At 48.9% G+C, this 19593-nt stretch overlaps 5 protein-coding genes across 6 annotated transcripts; 3 read left to right on the top strand and 2 right to left on the bottom strand.

Annotated features, from left to right (window-relative positions):
* Positions 1 to 435: 435 nt before the first annotated feature.
* SAMD00019534_079190 (hypothetical protein) lies at positions 436 to 2363 on the top strand (the record flags this gene model as incomplete). The annotated part of the gene is made up of 2 exons (XM_012896959.1): positions 436 to 959; positions 1040 to 2363. The coding sequence occupies 2 exons, from the start codon at positions 436 to 438 to the stop codon at positions 2361 to 2363; spliced, it is 1848 nt and encodes a 615-aa protein (XP_012752413.1).
* A 1461-nt stretch (positions 2364 to 3824) lies between these two features.
* Positions 3825 to 8957, top strand: SAMD00019534_079180 (hypothetical protein; the record flags this gene model as incomplete). Its single annotated transcript, XM_012896958.1, has 4 exons — positions 3825 to 5180; positions 5258 to 6334; positions 6410 to 6580; positions 6648 to 8957. 4 exons carry the CDS (start codon positions 3825 to 3827, stop codon positions 8955 to 8957), a joined length of 4914 nt encoding a protein of 1637 aa, XP_012752412.1.
* A 51-nt stretch (positions 8958 to 9008) lies between these two features.
* SAMD00019534_079170 (hypothetical protein) lies at positions 9009 to 13811 on the bottom strand (the record flags this gene model as incomplete). Its single annotated transcript, XM_012896957.1, has 3 exons — positions 9009 to 10845; positions 10908 to 11341; positions 11406 to 13811. 3 exons carry the CDS (start codon positions 13809 to 13811, stop codon positions 9009 to 9011), a joined length of 4677 nt encoding a protein of 1558 aa, XP_012752411.1.
* A 253-nt stretch (positions 13812 to 14064) lies between these two features.
* SAMD00019534_079160 (hypothetical protein) lies at positions 14065 to 14907 on the bottom strand (the record flags this gene model as incomplete). The annotated part of the gene is made up of 2 exons (XM_012896956.1): positions 14065 to 14650; positions 14717 to 14907. The coding sequence occupies 2 exons, from the start codon at positions 14905 to 14907 to the stop codon at positions 14065 to 14067; spliced, it is 777 nt and encodes a 258-aa protein (XP_012752410.1).
* Positions 14908 to 15790: 883 nt separating this feature from the next.
* SAMD00019534_079140 (hypothetical protein) lies at positions 15791 to 19593 on the top strand (the record flags this gene model as incomplete). 2 transcript variants are annotated; one of them, XM_012896954.1, is made up of 3 exons in its annotated part: positions 16858 to 18099; positions 18156 to 18275; positions 18318 to 19593. In XM_012896954.1, coding segments are annotated over 3 exons (2638 nt in total), but the record flags the coding sequence as incomplete, so codon positions are not given. The 2 variants fall into 2 exon arrangements, with proteins under 2 accessions (XP_012752409.1, XP_012752408.1); XM_012896955.1 differs by lacking the exons at positions 18156 to 18275; positions 18318 to 19593 and having other exon boundaries at positions 15791 to 16876.

The following is a 19593-nucleotide window of genomic DNA, read 5'->3' as shown; positions in this document are numbered from 1 at the left end:
TCACCTCAATAATGCATTGGAAATTAATGAGTTAAACTGGATGGATGGAACATAGATATGTATTTATACGTCAATCTTGAGACTGATTGATTAGATCATTAATCATTTTTATCCACCTACTCCTTAAAATAATAATCGCCTACTACTAATACTACTACCATCACTACTTATAACGTGGTTGTCGTCTCCATCCTTGAATTCCAAATCCATCAATCATCATAAGGTCCACCATCAATCCATCTAACCTTCCACCATCAATTAATCGTTCCACTCCATCCTGTTCGACATCCATCCATCCAATCATTCATTCCAACATACTATATAATCTCAATAATTATCCAATATATAATATTTATAAACATTATTTATACTTATAATATATATAATATTTAATATTTATTAATAATGATCAAATCATTAATTATATTGGCATTGATGTCACTGGCAGTGATCAGTGTTACATCACAATGTTATTCATCATCCAGCATTAAGTATGCCACCAGTGGCAAACAACTCACTGTCAATGGACAGACCATGGCCGTGCAGGGAATTGCCTGGTTCGGTCTGGAAACCAACACATTCTCTCCGGGCGGTCTCAGATCAACCAGTGTCGAAGCCCTTCTGGACATCCTGGTGGCCCAGAAATTCAATGTGCTCCGTATCCCATTCTCTGTGGACATGATCCTCAAGCCAAGAATGCCAACTGCAATTGACTACAACCTGAATCCAAACCTTGCTGGAAAGACTGGATTCCAGGTGATCGAATATATTACCAAGGCTTGTGGAGATAGAGGTATCCTTGTTGTTATGGAGTTACATCGTTTCGATCCAAACGACTACATCTCTGAGCTTTGGTACACCACCAGCTGTCTCAACAACATTGATGGCCAATGCATCAACTACACCACCCAAATGGTCATTGATACCTGGATTACTGTTACCAATCAATTGAAGAAATAGTATGTATTAATAATTAATAATTTATTGATAATGGATATTAATTGAAACTAACTTCATCAATCAATCAATCAAAAAAAAGCTGGAACTTCTGGGCCGTCGATGTCAAGAATGAGCCACATGGAGCTGCCACATGGGGCACTGGCAACACAAACACTGATTGGAACACTGCCTTTATCAACATTGCCAACTCAATTCAGAGTGCTACATCATTCAATGGTGTCTACTTCATTGAGGGTATTGAGAATAATGCCGGATCTTTGTGTTCCCCAAGCTCTGGTAACTGGTGGGGCGGCAACTTGTCGCCACAGCAATGTTTCCCAGTGTTCCTTGCCACACCAAACAAGGTTGTCTTCACCCCACACACCTACTGTTCATCCGTCTCTGATCAGCCATACTTCAATGATGCCAACTATCCAAACAACATGCCAGCTGTCTGGGATGCCAGCTTTGGTTTCCTCAGAAACAGAAACTCGCCAATGGTCGTAGGAGAATGGGGATGCGCTACCAAGAACAACAAGAACGTCCAATGGGTCAACGCCTTCACCAACTACCTCAAGTCCACTGGTCAGACCAACCACATCTACTTCTCCCTCAACCCAGATTCAGCCGACACTGACTCGATCCTTGGTTTGGACTGGAAGACTGTCAACTCGAATGTGGCCAGCTATCTGAGCAACATTGGAACCAACCCAACCAAGTTCACTGTGTTCAATGACCAAGTGTGTCTAGGAAACTCGCAGCCATCAACCACCACTGCTCCAGCGACCACCTCGTCGTCAACTACCGCTCCAGCAACGACCTCATCGTCAACCACTGCTCCAGCTACCACCTCATCATCGACCACTGCTCCAGCCACTACCTCCTCTTCCACAACTGCTCCAGCCACCACCTCATCGTCGACCACCGCACCAGCTACCACTTCATCATCAACCACTGCTCCAGCAACCACCTCATCATCCTCCACTACCGCTCCAGCTACAACTTCATCGTCCACAACTGCCCCAGCCACTACCTCATCATCGACAACTGCACCAGCTACTACTTCCAGCTCTACAACTGCTCCATCCACTACAACTGGATCGACAACAACTGGAGGCAACCCCAAGCCAATTACCATCACTCAGTCACTGACATCATCATGGACTGATGGTGCTGGTAAGCCATGGGGAGTGTACAACTGCTACATCACCAACACTGGACCAACTCCACTGAACAATGTACAGCTCAAGGCTACACCAAATGTCAACCCATACCAGTCATGGGGCGCCTTTGTCCCAGCCAACGTCGGTGGCCAGTACATCTGGTCTGCCCAGTCATGGTCCAATCCACTGCCACCCAACCAAGCCATCAACTTTGGCTACCAAATCCAATCGGCTTCGCCAATCTCATTCACCGTGCTCTAAAGTGGTCCACTATCAGCCTACACGTGTCATGATGCCATGGCATGCATGCATGTATATTCTTTCATTCATCCATTGTCCATTATTATATATATATGTCGCGCTCTGCTGCGAAGCAAGTGTGAATACCCCCTAAATAAACCATTACAACTTACTACCAACTTCCACTTCGATCACTTGTCGATTGTATCTTTGAACTTGAACAGCCGAACAATCGAATGGTCTGATTCCTGTGTGATCAGCAGCCGATCATGCATGCCAACATCATCTCCATGTTGCAAATTTGCTTCTTTGAATAAGGACTTTGTTATCCATCTTTGTCAATCGTTGCACAAGTGCGAAGAGTCATGCAAGCTACCATGTTAACATCATCCCTTTGCACTTTGTTTGCTGTTTGTGGCTTCTGCTTCTGTGTGCGATTGACGGCTTTGGTCCAAATAGGTCAACGCGGCATCCACAAACGCAACGCAACGCATGAGGTTGTTCGTCTTTCGACCTTTCGCTTCAATGCGCGCACAACAACAATCTTATCTAAAGATGGAGAAGGATGGGATTGTTTGTCGTTTGCTCTTTCATTGCTGTGACTGTTGTTATGGCTTTTGTGGTTGTTGTGTCTGTGTGTGTAATGTTGTTGCCGCATTGTTGGAATAGCGAATGAAAGGGGACTTGGAGAGATAGAACGTCTCAACCGACCCAAGGACGCCATCCCAATCACTCTTTGTTTGACTTTGTCCCAGTGATGGGGCCGTGTCATTCTTTCAAAGCTGCAAATATCTTTTGTTGATCATTTGCGAGCTTATTGTCCAGCTTCGACGTAAATCACGATAGTACTATGGTTTGTAGGGAATAGGAGAAGAGTAGTGTCGTGCTGGTGTCCTCACAATTTAATATCCACTTTGATGTTGTTGGAGAGGCGGTGGTGGGGGCGCAGAGGGCTAGGGGCGAGTCCATCAGTGTGTTCCCAATACCAAAAACACACCAGGGCAAACCTTGATGCAAAAATCAAAGCTTGATCGACATGGTACTAAGCTTAGCAAAACCTTTTAGAATAATAACTCTATCTATTCTACGTTGATGTTGTTAGTAAGGTGGGCGATGCCAACATATAAGGTGGAAGCCAGCCAGAGCTTATTATTGGTCCAACTTCAACAAAACACAAAGAACAAACAAGTGAGAGTGAGTTGAATGAATGATTGATTGAGTGATTGAGTGCCCATGATTAAGAGTCAACCCCCTCTTCACACACACACACACACAACCCATTACTGATTGATCAATCACTAATCTAACACCACTCTGTTCAAGGCTAAGCACATCAACAATCAAAGACAGATAGATTTGATAGAATAGATAGTTAGACAGACAGACATATTGACAGGATTCACTTACATAGGAGACCATGTTGTAGCTCACTCAATATACCGCGACCAATCAATCCAACATCCACATCCACATCCACTTCCCATGAATTTCAATACCTTCAACAACAACAACCCTGGCGCCTCCTCTTCCACTTCCTCCGCCACTGGCAACAGCAGTGCGCCAACCAATGCCACCACGAGCCCAGTTGGTCTGGGGATGGTCCCACCCTCACTCTCAACCAGCAGCAATAACCTGGCTTCACTAGCCTTTAGCAACAACAATGCGCTCAACACAAACAACATCTCATGGCTGCTGGCATCACAGTCATGCGGCACCGGCGAGAGCAAGGAGAAGGAGAAGGCAAGGAAGAAGCTGGCCGTCTTCCTGGACGCCTCCGCCGAGTCGGTCAAGCGCTTCAAGGGTCTGATGTCATTCATCAGCAACACGGACGACCAGGAGATTGACAAGCTGTTCAAGGACAACAGCTACCAGATCTACCAGATACTACTGTCGACGTTCTCCACGTACGAGCTCGGCCAGTTCAAGGCGGGCAAGCACCATGTCGCTGAGAAGGAGGTGCTCAAGCTGACCGACCTGCTGAAGCGCGTCCTCATCCATCTCGAGGGCTTTGTCAAGAAGGGCTGGCAGGTCAAGAGCATCGTCAACATCCTCGAGAAGATGCTGGGCATCGAGAACATCCAGTCCATCCGCATTGCCGCCTTCTCCACGCTTTTGTTCTTCATCGAGGTCATGGAGAAACCCGACCGCTACAAGCTCGACCTCCTGGCGTCAGTCATTGATTACACGCCCTTTGTCTCGGACTACACGTACCGCCCGACGTTTGCCAAGAAGGTGTTTAGCGGCCACGAAGCCAAGCGATTCATCGTCATTCAAGCGACGGAAGCGCCGACCCGCGAGGACTCGGGTCGACTGGTCGAGCAGGTCTTTATTCACATCTCATCGCGTCTCAACAACTTTGTCTTTTGGTTCGGCATACTCAAGCAGCACTTCCTGACCGTGCTCTATCCGACCGTCTGCAAGAAGGTCGGCCTGCTGGCGGCGTCGGACGCCACCGGCTTTGGCAGTCACTGCCCACACGAGCTTCAGGTCATCGTCATCAACTACTTTGCCAGTTGGTTCGCCTCCAACACATCGATTCGCGAGTATCTCTTGCTAAACAACTTCAACAATGTCAATGGTGGAGCGAGCTCAATGTCGAGATCACCCAGTGCAGATGGTATTGTGTCATCAGCTGCTGGCGGAAGTACTGCCACATCGCCACAACTGACATCTGGCGGTGGCGGTGGCGGTGGTGGCGGCTCACAATTCACAACCTCAACACCTGGCACTGGCAAGGTTGCAATCCTCCTCGAGATCTACAGGCAAAGCTGTCGACTGCCTCTCAAGTATTCCGAGACCATCAAGAAGTCAATCTTCACATTCCATACCTTGTTCTTGGTAAGTCTATACCTCGATCCTCAACCCTCGCCCTCACCCTCGCCCTAACACCAATCAATCAATCAATCAATCCCTAGTCCTTGCTTTATAGTGTAGAGATGGAGAATACGTTTGGAGATGAGTACTATACGCTCCAGACGTTCGTACTTAATGAGATGATGAGTGTATTTGAAACAGATGCGACTGGATATGAGAAGGAACGCGATGCCCTGGGCATGTTCATCATTGGCGTCTACAAACAGATGATCGATATTTATCCCCAGCTGCGACCACAGACACGTGAGATACTACTCACCAGTCTATTGCTGGCCACGACCACCCTTCTTCGCCGGTCCAACACCAACCGACCCAGCTTGTCGCTGGAGCAGGCGATGCTCTCCACCACACTCTTTGCCTGGATCAAGTCCAAGGAGGACCGTGCTGCTATGTGGGCACAATGCAACGTCCACTTTGAGGAGCTATACTTCCGTACTGAGGTCGTCAAGCAGATCAAATCAAAGATGCTGCAGGTGACCATGATCCTCAAGGAGTTTGTCTATCCGACCAGCGAGCGCAAGCAGAAGCGATTGGAGCGTGATCGCAAGGAGCGAGGTGGACCTCGCTCGCCAGACTCACAGGAGCCACTTCCTGACATCCTTGTCGACCAGAGCATCGTGCAAATTGGCTGGGACCAAGAGACATGCTACAGGACATGGATCAACTTGCTGGCACTACTCAACAATGTACATAATATCAAGGATGCACAGATACACGAACTCTCCACAAGCGTGCTAACCGACATTGTCGACATCTTCCTGTGCGCCGAGGAGGAGACCGATTTCTCCACCTCCCAAATCGATGGGTGGCGTCCTGTGCCCCTATTCGACATTGTCGGCGCTCGTCTATTTGACTGCTACAACCTGGACAGCAAGTTCACTCGCAGCAAGGTTCTGGCTTTGCGCAGTCTTTGTCGCATGGTGTGTCGTCATCATCCACAATATCCAACCGAGATACTGGTCGGCTTCTACGACATGGTGAACAAGGTGTTTGTGTCACCCATCGTCCAAGTCGAACTGGCCAATGCCATCCTCCTTCACAGCAGCAACATCTTCAATTTGGCAATGCCAGGAGCCAACTCACTCATCTTCCCTTATCTCAAGTATATCAAGACAATGGTATAGTATTCGTGAAGCGTGTGGACATGTACAGTGCATGTGCTACTTGTACTGACTCATTCAATCATCATCCAGTACTCCTCATTCAAATCACAAGATCAACCACCACCCGTGGAGGTACGCAAGAGGTCCTTGATCATCTTGGGCTCATTGGTGTTCTATCCCAACCATACACCAACATTGGTATTCGAAGGATACAAGGATGAGACTGGCAAGTCCATCACCAAGGATATGACCATGAAGGATGTACGTACATTGATGATCCCAACATTACTCTTGGAATGATTCCTAACCTCAATCACTATTTATATAGCTCAAGAGAGAGTTGATTGACTTGTTGATCATCGCCTTGAAGAATGAGAGAGCTGCGGAGAATAGAATGATGTGCTTGTGGACATTATCAACATTGGTGATGGAGGAGTTTAATAGCCAGGATGTATCACAGGAATGGGTCAACGAGATGATTGAGGTGATCAATGTGTATACTTTATATCATGACCAGGCGATTTCCAAGGCGGCACTGGACTCTCTGGCAGCGATCAATGTGGTCTTCCCCAGACTGACCAGATGCACCATCAACCTCATACTCAGCTCGTTGGTCAACTCCATCCTGAAGGGTATGCAGGAGCTGGAAGCTGGGAATACGGCAGCAGGCATCACTGAGCAGACTATCGCCAACCACTTCTACTGTCTTCTCGATTGGGTCTGCGTGGACGATTGTATCTTTGACGATGACCTCTTCAAAGACTTCAGATCAAATATGTTCCAGGCAATCGAGTCGGCTCTTGGACAGCGTGGTGAGGCATGGTCCACAGCACTGGAGCGCACTGAAGACGTATACAAGGTCCTAGCGAGGACTCTTACCAAGAAGATGACCGCACCAAAGACTCACAGCAAAGGAAAGAGTGTGGACCTTTCACTTGAGGAGGATGCACTGGAGACCCTGGCTCTTGCATCGCCAAACAAGACACTGCTCGTCCAGGAGGCCGCCGAGACCCTTCTCACTCACTGCTTTAACTTTGTACACAACTTCCCGTCCAGCAAACAAGGTCCGCAGATCACCACCTCCCTGATTGACGAATATGATGATCTCCAGTGCTCTCCGATCGAGGAGGAGACTCCACTGTTCTGCGTACTCCACGAGAATGCCCTCATATCGGTCGTTGAGATCCCCAAGCCAGCGCCTGAACAAGGCACTCTGGCACGACTTTTCATCCGTGATGCCACTGGAAAGTATGTCTGGGACTTTGACAACCTTTATGATCCCCTCGGCATGGGCTCAGCAAACTCCACACACAATGATCGATCGCCTCTCTCCCTGATCAAGATGTTCATTGATCAACGACAGTCTGGCGGTGCTGACCTAGCCCTGGCTCCAGTGGTCATTGACAACCTGACCTACTCATACAATAATGTCGTCTCACTCAACAAGACAAAGCCTGAAGCAAAGGTCGATGGCATACTGAGCAACCTACTTCAGTCACTATCCAGCCAACCTGACTGTATGCCGGAAGGCGTCACCCATCTCAATCAACCTCTGGTATCGCTCCGCCCCAATCTGGTGCAGGAGTTCACCAACATCCAGAACGAGATCGAGTCATTCATCAAGCAAGAGCAGGACTATGTCGAAAAGGCATACCAACTCTCTCCTTTCAATGACACGTGGGACCTGCCAACACCATCAAAACCACCTCAGGTCATCTCTCAATCACGTCGTCTTCTAATGTCCTATCTTGGCTTCCTGGACATATCCAACGCGTCCTACTTCAAACAGCTTGAGTCAACACAGAAGTTGAGCAGGGCTCTGCAACAGCTGGACATCACGCCATCCCGAGACATCTTAAAGATTGGCGTGATCTATGTGGGCGAAGGCCAGGAAGAACAGCGCGAGATCCTGCACAACTACGCGTCATCCAGCCTCTACGATGACTTTGTCAACGGACTTGGCTGGCAGGTCGACCTGTCCACACATTTTGGCTACATGGGCGGACTGGACCGCAAGAAGACCACCGGCAATACGGCACCCTACTATGCCAACACAACAATGGAGACGATCTTCCATAACATCTCTTCGATGCCAACCAACACATCTGAGCCGCAACAGATACACAAGAAGAGGCATGTTGGCAACGACATTGTAAACATCATATGGTCAGAGCACATCAGAGACTATGCGCCAACAACAGTGACGAGTCAGTTTAACGACGCTCACATCATCGTCTATCCTCTGCCAAACGGCTTATATCGAATCCAGATCTACAGGAAGGAGGGAAAGGTGCCAATGTTTGGTCCGCTCATCCATGGCATGGCGGTGAGCAAGCAGATGCTCTCCACGTTGGTTCGCCAGACGGCGGTCAATGCTTATCGATACATTAGAAACAGCACACCCAACTATTCGCGACCATACGCACTGCGCAAGATGCGAATCAATGAGATTGTCGAGCGGTACAGGTCCGAGAAGAACTATGTCGACTTTGTGCACTCGATCGTCTCTGGCTACAATCAATCGGCAGCAGTGGCAGCGGCCACTTCGCCATCAATGTCGCCATCTGTATCCAACCACGGTGTTGGCGGCGGAGGCGGTCAAGAAAAGACAGTTGCATTCGATCATAACTTGTATTAATAGTAAACTTCTAATTTGATTACATCCATCGATCAATCAATCAATCAATCACTATTGATTGTTGTTATTGTCGTCGTTTGATTGAGTATCTCTTCTTGTTAGAGATAGCTTGCTGATAAAGTCCAACTGAAGATCTTGGATTGGTGTCTGTGGTGTACTAGCTATAGGCAGCAACTCCTTTGAATCTGGTGTGGACAAGTTTGGAGTTCCAGTTGTTGAAGTCTTCAAGGGTGTGATTCCACTACTGCTGCTGCCGCTTGTCACTGGATGAGCAACAAGGTTTGTCACATTGGAGTAGTTTACAAAGTTCATAAGATAGTCATAGGCTCTTTCTGTCTTCTTGTTGCTTAGTACTGCTTGAGATGGCGCGAGCAATGGTCTGGACGTGATGAGAATGACGCGCTGCTTGGATCGCGTGAATGATACATTGAGTCGATTGAGGTTGTAGATAAAGTCGTGAGCCTTGTTGCTGCTGCTCCATCCATTGTAGCATACCACCACAGTGTCGAACTCTTGTCCCTGCATCTTCTCAGCAGTTCCAATCGATGGTTTGTGATCTGCAGCACAACCATGCTTGGCCTGTTCCGATATCACCATTAGCTGCATGTCTATCCTTTGTGCATTGAGTGGTGTGACAACGCCCAGTTGAAGACTTGACCAGAATGCATTCTCCAAGTCGTCTGCAGAATGCCAGGTTTGTTTTTGTTGGTTCCTGCGGATGAACCTCTCTCGCTCGTACATGTATATCTGTCTGACCAAGTCCACCTCGACCTGTCTGTTTCCAAAGTGATTGCCGTCGATCATCAGTGTGAAGCACGATCGTCCCGAGTCGTAGATGGACCGGATCACCTCGCTGTACGTACCCAGCAGTGCTGGTTCGATGGTCGGCTTCTGGTCAACATCAAAGCATCGGTATGAGTCGCCGTAGAGATACTTGGCAGCGAACTGACAGAGGTCGGGTGTCATTCTAAAGTTCTCATTGAGTGTCAAGAATGCCTGGCCACAGTTGTTCTTGATTAGCAGCGACTTGACACACGAGAAGACCGACTTGTGCACCTTGGGATCGTATGTTTGATTGTTGATGGCCAGCTCATGCTTGACGGCGTACTTGCCTTGCAACACAGGTGGCAACTGCAGATTATCGCCACAAATGAGATATCTATGTGCCAAATTCATGGCCATTGCTGCGATTGGTGTCTGCAGCTGGGAGGCCTCATCAATGATCAAGTAGTCAATTGGTCTTGATGTCTTGAGTGTGGATACACCCCAACAAGTGGCACCCACCACTTGGAATCTGTACAGGTTCTTTGCAGCTTGGTCGACCGTGAGCACACCATTGCTCGCCAGTGCTTGGCTAATGGTCTTCTCCTTCTTTACAATGTGGAAGTGGAGCGATGCGCCTGTGTAGGTCTCGTACTCTTTCTTGAGCTTGGCAATTCGTAGAAGAGCATTGTCGATGGCCGTGTGCGTCAATGCTGTAATCACAATGAGATAGCCCTCCTTGCGCTCCAATCTGATCCACGTGTCAAAGATAATGAGTACGAGCAGCGCCAAGAAGTGAGTCTTGCCCGTGCCGGGTGGTCCACGCACCAGTTGCAAACGCTTCTTTGATGCGTTCTCAACGACTTGTCGTTGTGATGGAGTCAGAGTCAATCTGTTGTCCATTCTCTTGGTCGTGTCTGTTTGATTGAGTGCCTCTATGGTATGTTTCACCGCTCTGGCAAAGTCAGCATACTCCTCCGACTCGCTCGTCCATTTGGCGGGGTTGTTGAACAAGTCCAACATTGGTGAGTTTGCCTGGCTGTCTATTTGTTCGTAGCTGGCTACCAGCCACTTATACTGTGAGAAGTAGTCTGTGTCGAACTTTTCAAACAAGATGTATGATTGTCTGAGGGAGGAATGGAAGGTGAGCAATTGAGTGAATGGGTGGTTGAATGATTGTTTACATACCGTTTCTCCAACACTACGTCCTTGGGAAGTGCGAGTGTGATGTTGGCAATGACGAATGAGTCAAATGTGTCGGCTGGCGAGACTAATATCTTGGTCACCTCGTAGATGCCCGTTGGTGCCATGAAGTCGAGATCATCGTATTGTCGAAGCAGCTTGACACCATCGTGTGAGTAGTGGACCATGGCAAAGTGGGCAAAGGTGTCCTTGAGTCTCTGCTCAAAGTATGAGTAGTATTGCTGATGTATCCTCGTCTGGAATCTACCATCGTCCATCAATGTCATTATGAGGTACTTTCCATCATGTATATTGATGTCCACCGAGCATGATCGCACGGACCTGATCATCCTATACTTGGCCATCAGCTCAAACTGATAACAATACATCAACTTGTTGATCAAAGGGTTGACATACTTGAGAGCACTCCTTTGTTTGAACTTATTGATTGATGTGAGTCAGTTTATGGCTCAATCATTCATTCGATCAATCAGACATACATACCTTCTTAATCTTTTGCTCATGGGACTGAGCAGTGAACAAACGAACTCGGAGATTGGTGATGACTTGGTGGAGATAGTCCACACGCTCGATGAAAGGAGCGCAGTCTGGAAGTCCGGGCTGGATGATGGTGGCGAATATGTGGTCGGGCAGGAGGCTCGTTGGCGCGGTCTTGAGTCCAAGCATTGAGCATGCAATGTCTGCCAAGGTATAAGGTGGGTATATATTAATGGCGAGCGCTTGCATTACCTGTTCCTTAATGACGACAAATGGCGTTGACTTTGCACCAGAGCCCTCCTTGCCATTCTTTGAGTTGTATGAGAATGGCTCGTGGGGGTAGTAGCCTAGATTGAAGTTGATCCAGTCCGAGTCATCGTAGAGCACCGCCAACACCTGCACAACGCTCTGGAAGATGGGCGAGTCTGGCTGGTTGGCCGTGAGCAGCTCGCGGCATAGACTGAAGAAGTATCCCCTCTCGAATGTGTCCCAGATGAACACCTGAAGCGTCCTCTTGGCACTATTCTCGGTGAACAACGAGGCCATCAAGGACACCATGTCTGCAATCTTTTCTCCTGGTCCGGTGTATGTTGCTGGACTCTTTAGCCCATCATATACAGTCAATGTCCAGTTGAACAATGTCTGCTTCTGGGGGTGCGACACCAAAGAGATGTAGAGTGCCACATCTTCATCGATCGGGAAAAACACGTTGTTGAATCCAGTGAGCTCAACACTATGTGTGAGTGCAGCCTGGAGACGAGGCTGCATCTTGATGAACTCGCTCTTGAGCTCAAGGTCCTTGATAATGTCCGGATCGATCTTGCACAGCCTCTCTACCTCGCTCAGTGGCTTGGTCTCGGTCGAAATCGCGTCGTCTTTCTTCAATGCGAGTAGTGTTTCAATAGTATAATGTTTGTGCATGGCGATGACGTTCCTGCTGCCCTCGGCCTCGGCCTGCTTCGTACACTGAGGCAGGTACTCACAGCCCTCGCACGCCTCGCTCAGCGTCCAAGGACTATCCATCTTGCGTTGCTTGAGTATCTTGACCAGCAGACTCTCGGGATCGCTCGAGTCGCCATACATGAAGCGTCTAAGCTTCTCGACGGTGGACACCAGGTCAAAGTCCTCAGGCACTGGTCGTGCCTTTAGATAGATCGCCCCATTATCATCGAGGTCAATATCTGTGATGCCTTCCAACTTGAAGACCTCAACGAGCAAGATGTAGTAGTAGGCCAACTGCAAGCGTTGTGAGAACTTGATTGTTGATGTGGACTTGGCATCGAGGATCTTGATTGTGCGTCTTCCAGTTGTCGGGTGGAATGTTACACTGAGGAAGTCGGGAATGGATCGAGAGAATGTAATGTTCGTTGGGAGGTTTCCACGGAACTCCTTGGGCACCAACAATGTTGATTGGAACAAATAGAAGTCACCCTTCTCCTCCTTGAGAATCCTGATAACCTCTTGATAGGGTATACTCTCTCCGTCCTTCTCCCCAGGTAGGAACACTCTATGTTTAGCCTGCTTGAGTATGTCCAGTACCTCATTCTCCCAGACAAAGCCATCCAATCTTATTGCCTCTGCAATGGTTGTTGGTGTTGTCGTTGTCGTTGGACTCTGGGTTGATGTTGTCGATGTTGTTGTTGCTGATGAGGATAATGATGATGACTTGGATCGTGTTGACCAACTGAGATATCGTTCACAATTGAAGTGAAAGTAACGTCCCAAGCCAGAGGCCTTGATTACAGCTGGCTCCATGTCTTGATACTCGAGTTGGATGTGTCTAGTGGATGATGGTTTGATCAAATCAAACTCATACACTGGTCTGACACTTGTTGGTTGACTCAGTGCCTGTCGACGTGGAGGCATTGCCGAAGGAGGTGTTCTAAGCAAGCCACCATTGTTTGTTTGTTGATTATCAGGTGTGCCAGGGGTTGATGTTGTTGATGTAGTTGACGATGACATGTACTTTGTTGGTGTGACTACCTTTGCCTGTGCTGTCTCATTGTTGTTGTTGCTATTGATAGACATATCCTTTAGACCTTCTTCGAGTCCAGACTGTTGTAATGGCTTCAACTCATAATCTACTATCCTCATGTTGTTGATCACCAACTCTTTGTTGCCGTCAATCTTGAATGTACTTGGCAAAGAGAGTAACTCTCGTATGAATGTTGTTGATGCATGTTCTGTGATAACATCACCATTGTCACGTGTACCAACAAAGCAATATTTGTTATTGACGTATGTGATGGTGCAATTATATCTCTTGCCCTCATATATGAAATGACATTGAGCATTAACATCAACTAGTCCATCCTCTATAAGTGTAGTCAATGTCCTATTCCTTCTTGTTGTTGTTGTTGTTCCACCTGTTGACACTCTTAACTTGTTCTGTCCTTTGCCATCATTATCCATTTGTTCAAAGTATATGTATGTTTATGTGATTGCGTAAGATGAACTTGAAATGAAGTGACCCAAAAAGGCAAACTTAACTCCTCTGAGGGTTGACCATTCACTTCTTAGAAGTGACTGTCAACATAATAACACTTGTCATTGACATTCAATCATTTATCAAAGAGATAAGAGATAATAAATAATAAAGGTGACAGATGTTTAATAATAATAATAAATAAATTAATAAATAAATTATATATAAAATATGTATAGATTAACAGAGGATGAAGGTAATGAACAACAAGGCAAGTACAGAGTATACGCTGATGATGACCTTGGATGAGGAGTTTGGAAGCTTCGAGTCGGTAGTACCGGCAGGGGCAGTGGTGGATGCATCAGTTGTAGTCGATGCACCAGTTGTGGTCGACTGGCTAGATGTGGACGATGTAGTTGGCTTGGTGGTAGTGGTGGATGATGTTGTTGGCTTAGTAGTAGTTGTTGTTGGCTTGGTGGTAGTAGTGGAGGATGTAGTTGGCTTGGTGGTAGTGGTTGAGGATGTGGTTGGCTTGGTGGTAGTGGACGAGGTGGTGGAAACTGGAGTGCAGCTACCAGTCATGAACTGTTGAGTCCAGTAGGGAGTACCACTTGATCCAACCTTCATTCCCAAACCTATAAAGGTGTAGTCTCCAATCATGTTGGCATAATGACCTGGACTGTTCTTCCACGATGAAATAACACTGTCATCGGTTTGTTGACCGGCTGCAACGTTCTCTGCGGCATTTGACATGCTGTTTGCACCATATACCTCGAATCTCTCAAACAATCCTCCATTTGGATCGTCGTGAGTCATTGTGGAGGTGCTAAATTATTAAGAGTAAGTAATTATGTTATGTATTCATTATAAGAGGTGTCGTGATGACCCTTACCTTGCTTGGTATTCAGAGTGAAATTGGGCGGAATCCATAAGACATGGGCTTATTTGGATAGCTGCCTTTCCGGCATCGGCACGAATACCATTAACCAGAGACAACTGGTAGGTAGGGTTGAAGCTGACAGCGGCCAAGACACTTGACAATGTCAGCGATAGTAAGAATATGGTAACAATTAATCTCGACATATTATAATATTTGTAGGTTAGTATATATATATTTGTTTAAATTTACAACAAAGGTAAGTTATTTAGATTGATTGATTGAACTGTTTTAATGTTTAATGGTCCTTTAGTTGCCATTGGTAGATGGATGATGGCTTAGCCACTTCTCATTGGGTCTGGGATTGATTTGGATGTTTGAATGATTATTGATTGATTGACTTGAACAATGTGTGGAAGATAACTTGTTAGAAGTGTAGGTTGTGGACATCAAACAACCACACAATGTCATCATCCATATTTGGGTTCCAAAAAACAATCAACTCGCCAGGTCCACTGCGCCCTTCACGTGACACACTCTCTAGATTTATGTAGAGAATGGGGGTAGTGCAAAGGTTCCGATAGTGGCTTGATCCACCAGCCCATTTCTTAAGGCCAAAAGTTTTACAAAGAAAAGGATAAATCTGTCGATAATAATCTGATCGTTTCTTCAATACCCAACTCTTCTATATTATTTGGAAGGAATGGTGATATTTAGACGTCTTTATAAGATACAAAACAGGTAAATAGAATATAAAAAGTTGTAAAATCGACCCAAAAAAACTGTTCAAAACCAGATTATCAAATATTTTCCCCCACAGCTTCTGTGGCTCAGTCGGCAGAGCGTTCGGCTGTTAACCGAACGGTCGTTGGTTCGATCCCAACCAGGAGCGACCATTTATTTTATTCAATATTCAATTTTTTTAGGTATTCAGTGACCTTAAATAAATAAACAATGAAGGAAAATTAAAAACCGAAACGAGTGATACAGTTACTATCTGTTACTCGATCACTCAATCTAGCAAAGTCAATACATCAACTCTCAATCAACAACAGCTGTACTCAGGTGAGTGCCCTGTCACAGATTACAATGGGAGCGGAGTCTTTCTTCGCAAGGTATGGCCCGATCAATGATCGTGCGCCACCCTCATCGCAGTCATCATACGACGTGCGTATCTTCTACCCTGGCGCAGCGCTGCTGCCAGAGGACTACATGAAAGGTCTGCGCTTGCACATGCGTGTAAGCAGATCGTACCCATCAGGCACTGCTGCCTCTAAGGATAGCAGTGCACTCCGTGGCTTGACCGTTGAAGGTAAAGCCTACTCTTCTGCAGAACTCAGCAAGCTTGTCGAGCACTTCCGCAGCAACGCTTGCACCCTCACTGGCGCCTCGTCACCTGTCAGCGCCCGCCTGTTTGTGCCATCCCACCACTTCGTCGAGATGACGTTTGTGGCCACCAAGGACGACGGCGCCCGTACCAAGCCGACAGACATTTCAGAGTTGTGTCCTCCTTCGTTTGTACATCACCATGTCGCTGGCTCTCGTCACACGATCACACTGCTGTGGCCCTCAGCCACTCAGTTCGAGTCACTCAAGGACGACATCATGGTCAACCCCAACGTGGCTGCCTCGCGTGTCGTGCCCTTCAAGAAGCGCTCGAGCACCCGCGCCCGCAAGGCGCGCAAGCAAGCTCAGTCCGTGTCCGCCAAGGCTACGCCTTCCAAGACGACGCCCAACAAGCCCGCGGCCGACAAGCCTGTGAGCTCACCTCCCAAGACCGACAGCGCCGAGGCCTCTGTCGCTTCCTCCTCGAGCGATCGCTCGCACTCTCCAACAAGAACGGAGCCCGCGGCCATGCCGTCTACACCTGTCGTCGTCAAGAACGTCACCCCACTGGGCAGATCATTGTCGACCTCACCTTCCTCGCCGTACACTGCCCCAAGGGCTGCGGCGCCACCTGCTACTCTGGCCAGCGCATCTTCAAGCGCCGCCACCGAGTCGCCGGCACTGTTGAACAGTGTCAAGAAGATCCTTGCCCCCATCTCCTTGGCATTCAAGAGGAAGAAGGACGTGGCCGCTGCCGAGTCGGTCGAGGTCGATCCGTCCACCCCTCCCAAGCCCGACACCAAGAAGCCCAAAGTGGTCCGTCGTTCTAGGACGACCAAGAAGTCATGATGACCTCATTGGATATCATGCTCTGGAATGTACAGGGCTCTTCCAGAGCAGACACAGCATCATCGGTGTTTAATCACCTGACGCTGCACGGCCCTACCCTTGCTCTCCTCACGGAGACGAACGGCGACGACGGAGAAGTCGTCGCCCTCACCGCCCGTTACCCAAACAGGGCGGTCACCAACGCCTCGGGCAGAGGCACTGGTGTCGGCCTGGTGAAGCCCTTGGGCTCCACCCTCAAGGCAGACACTCTCTTCGCCGACAGGCTTGGCCGCACATTGTTGGTCCGTGTGAACGAGCCAAACTACACCATTACGATCCTGTTGGTGTACGCGCCTGCCTCGAATGCTGGCAGGTTGGACTTTGTCACCACCCTGCAGAACTCTCAAGCGATCTTTGACAACGACATCGACGTGATCGCAGGCGACTTCAACACGTGCGCAACTGATCGTGACGACTTCACATTGTTCATCAACGAGCTGGCAGCCCTCAACGATCTTGTTGACACCGGCGCCCATGATAACATCCCCACCCACAAGTCGTTGTCGAGCGGTACGGAGAAACGCCTCGACCGACTGTACGTCCGGTCCACCCTGGTGGGCCCTCACCGCGCCAAGGTAGATGTATCCCATGCGCACACCAAGTCAGATCATCACCCCGTACTGATAACAGTATACCCAAAACAGATCACCCCAACAGGACACAGATGGATACTGAGGAAGGAAACGCTTGCGWCTCCTGCCGCGATGGACTTGGTCCACGGCACTCTCAGTCGCATCACACCCTCTGGTCTGTCCACTTGGCTCAGCATCAAAGAGGCGCTCATCTCGCGGCTCAAGGCGGAGCAGGCTCGCAACGCCGGCGAGCGAAGGAGGATCATAGTGGAACTCAAACGCTACCTCGCTCGCCCGCCACCAGGGGCCACACCACACCGGCTTGATCAGTCCAGGCTAGCCGACCTCCTCGAGTCTGCAAAGGTCGAGAAGGAGGCACAACGAAGGGACGCTGAGCTTGGCATGGAAATGCCAAGCAAGTACCTCACTCGCATCGCCAAGGGTAGGAAGACCGTTGATCTGATCACCGAGATCTACGGCGAGGATGGCGCCGCCACCTCTGACCCTCCCGAGATACGCAAGGCATTCCACTCGTTCTACTCCAAGCTCTACACCAAGGGCGCCGACGACGCCGATGAGCATGAGAGACTACTGTCCCACTGGAGCCCGGACTGCCGGGAGCACCTCCAGCCACTCGAGGAGCCCATCACGGCCGATGAGGTCCTCTCCGCCAAGACAAGCAAGGTGACCCTCTCTCCCCGACGCTCTTTGTGCTGGTCATTGAGGCACTGGCAGCAGCAATCAACGCCGACCAATCCATCGTGGGCCTGCCTGTGTCACCGCCCCTCGACACATTAGTCGACGGCAAGAAAGTCTCGACCGTCCGCAAGAAGGTCAAGCTTCTCCAGTTTGCCGACGACACTGCAGCGCTCACCAGGTCACTCGAGGAACTCTTGAGAGTGATTGAATGGTTCAAGGTCTTCTGCAAAGCCACCTCGTCAGCCATCAATGTCGACAAGTCTGTCCACATTGTCCTGGGCGATGCACCAACGTCTGAACTCCCCTACCCAGTGGCCACCGAACCTGAAAGGTACTTGGGCGTCAACTTCACCAAGCAGGGCATCTACTCCAAGTTCAAGACTCTCATCAGCTCCCTCCGCGGCAGACTCTCGCTCTTCAAGTCTGAAAGCACCACACTGCGGTCTAAGGTTGCAGCTATCAAGTCTTACGCCCTCCCCCCTCTGATGTACCACTTCTATCTGGACTCACCGACCAAGTGGCAGATCAAGAAGATCGATAACCTCACCAAATGGTTCATCTCAGCCCCCAAGGCCACCGCCTACGGCTCCAGCTTCATCAACACGATGGCACTGGACCGCGCCAGCTTCCATTGGGATGAAGGTGGCCTCAACCTCTGGGACATTGGGCTCAGATCAATTGCCTACAAGGTTTGGGTGTTCAATCGTTTCCTCAACACCCCAGCCCACCTCACCCATGGCTACCTGGACTCGTGGAGAACTCAACACCGCAACGCCAGGAAGTGCCTGGGCGGCAAGTTCACTGGTCTCTTCCTCAAGTTCCACACACCTTGGATGGAGTTCCGCTCTGCCCACCTCTCCAGCCATAGCGACAAGGTACCACTCTTGGACAATAATGGTATCACCCTCAGTCTGAAAGACATCTATGCCATCCTCTGGAAGGCAAAGTATGGCTCAATCAGACTGACCGAGGGTCAATGGCAGCTCAGTGTCTTCCACGGCCTCAAGCTCCCAGACATCTTCAAGGTCATCAGCACCCTGAGAGGACCTTCTTCACGCAACGCCCTCTTCAGGTTCTTCTCCCATACTCTCCCGATCAATCATATGAGAGCAGACGCTGACTGCACTCTCTGTGGCAACTCCTGCACRGACCAACCCTACAATCACTTCTTCTTTGACTGCAGCAAAGTGGCGACCCAAGAAGCCATGCGCCCAGCCTTAGACTTGGTGAAGCAACGCTCTGGTATCAACGTCAGAGAATGGAACATCAAAGCACTGGACATCTCCACGAAGTCTCGTCGCCCCAACCTTCCATTCATCCACCTCATGGCAATCATTGTCAACTACCTCTGGCACTACATCGCCAACCACCTCTTTGGCAACAAGGAGGCCCCGTTGGCCAAGCTCA

This window comes from Acytostelium subglobosum (genome assembly GCF_000787575.1).
Source record: "Acytostelium subglobosum LB1 DNA, scaffold: scaffold16, whole genome shotgun sequence".
In the NCBI taxonomy this organism is placed as follows: Eukaryota; Evosea; class Eumycetozoa; order Acytosteliales; family Acytosteliaceae; genus Acytostelium; species Acytostelium subglobosum.
The sequence above is the reverse complement of the archived record's forward strand: the minus strand, read 5'-3'. Positions and strand labels throughout refer to the sequence as shown.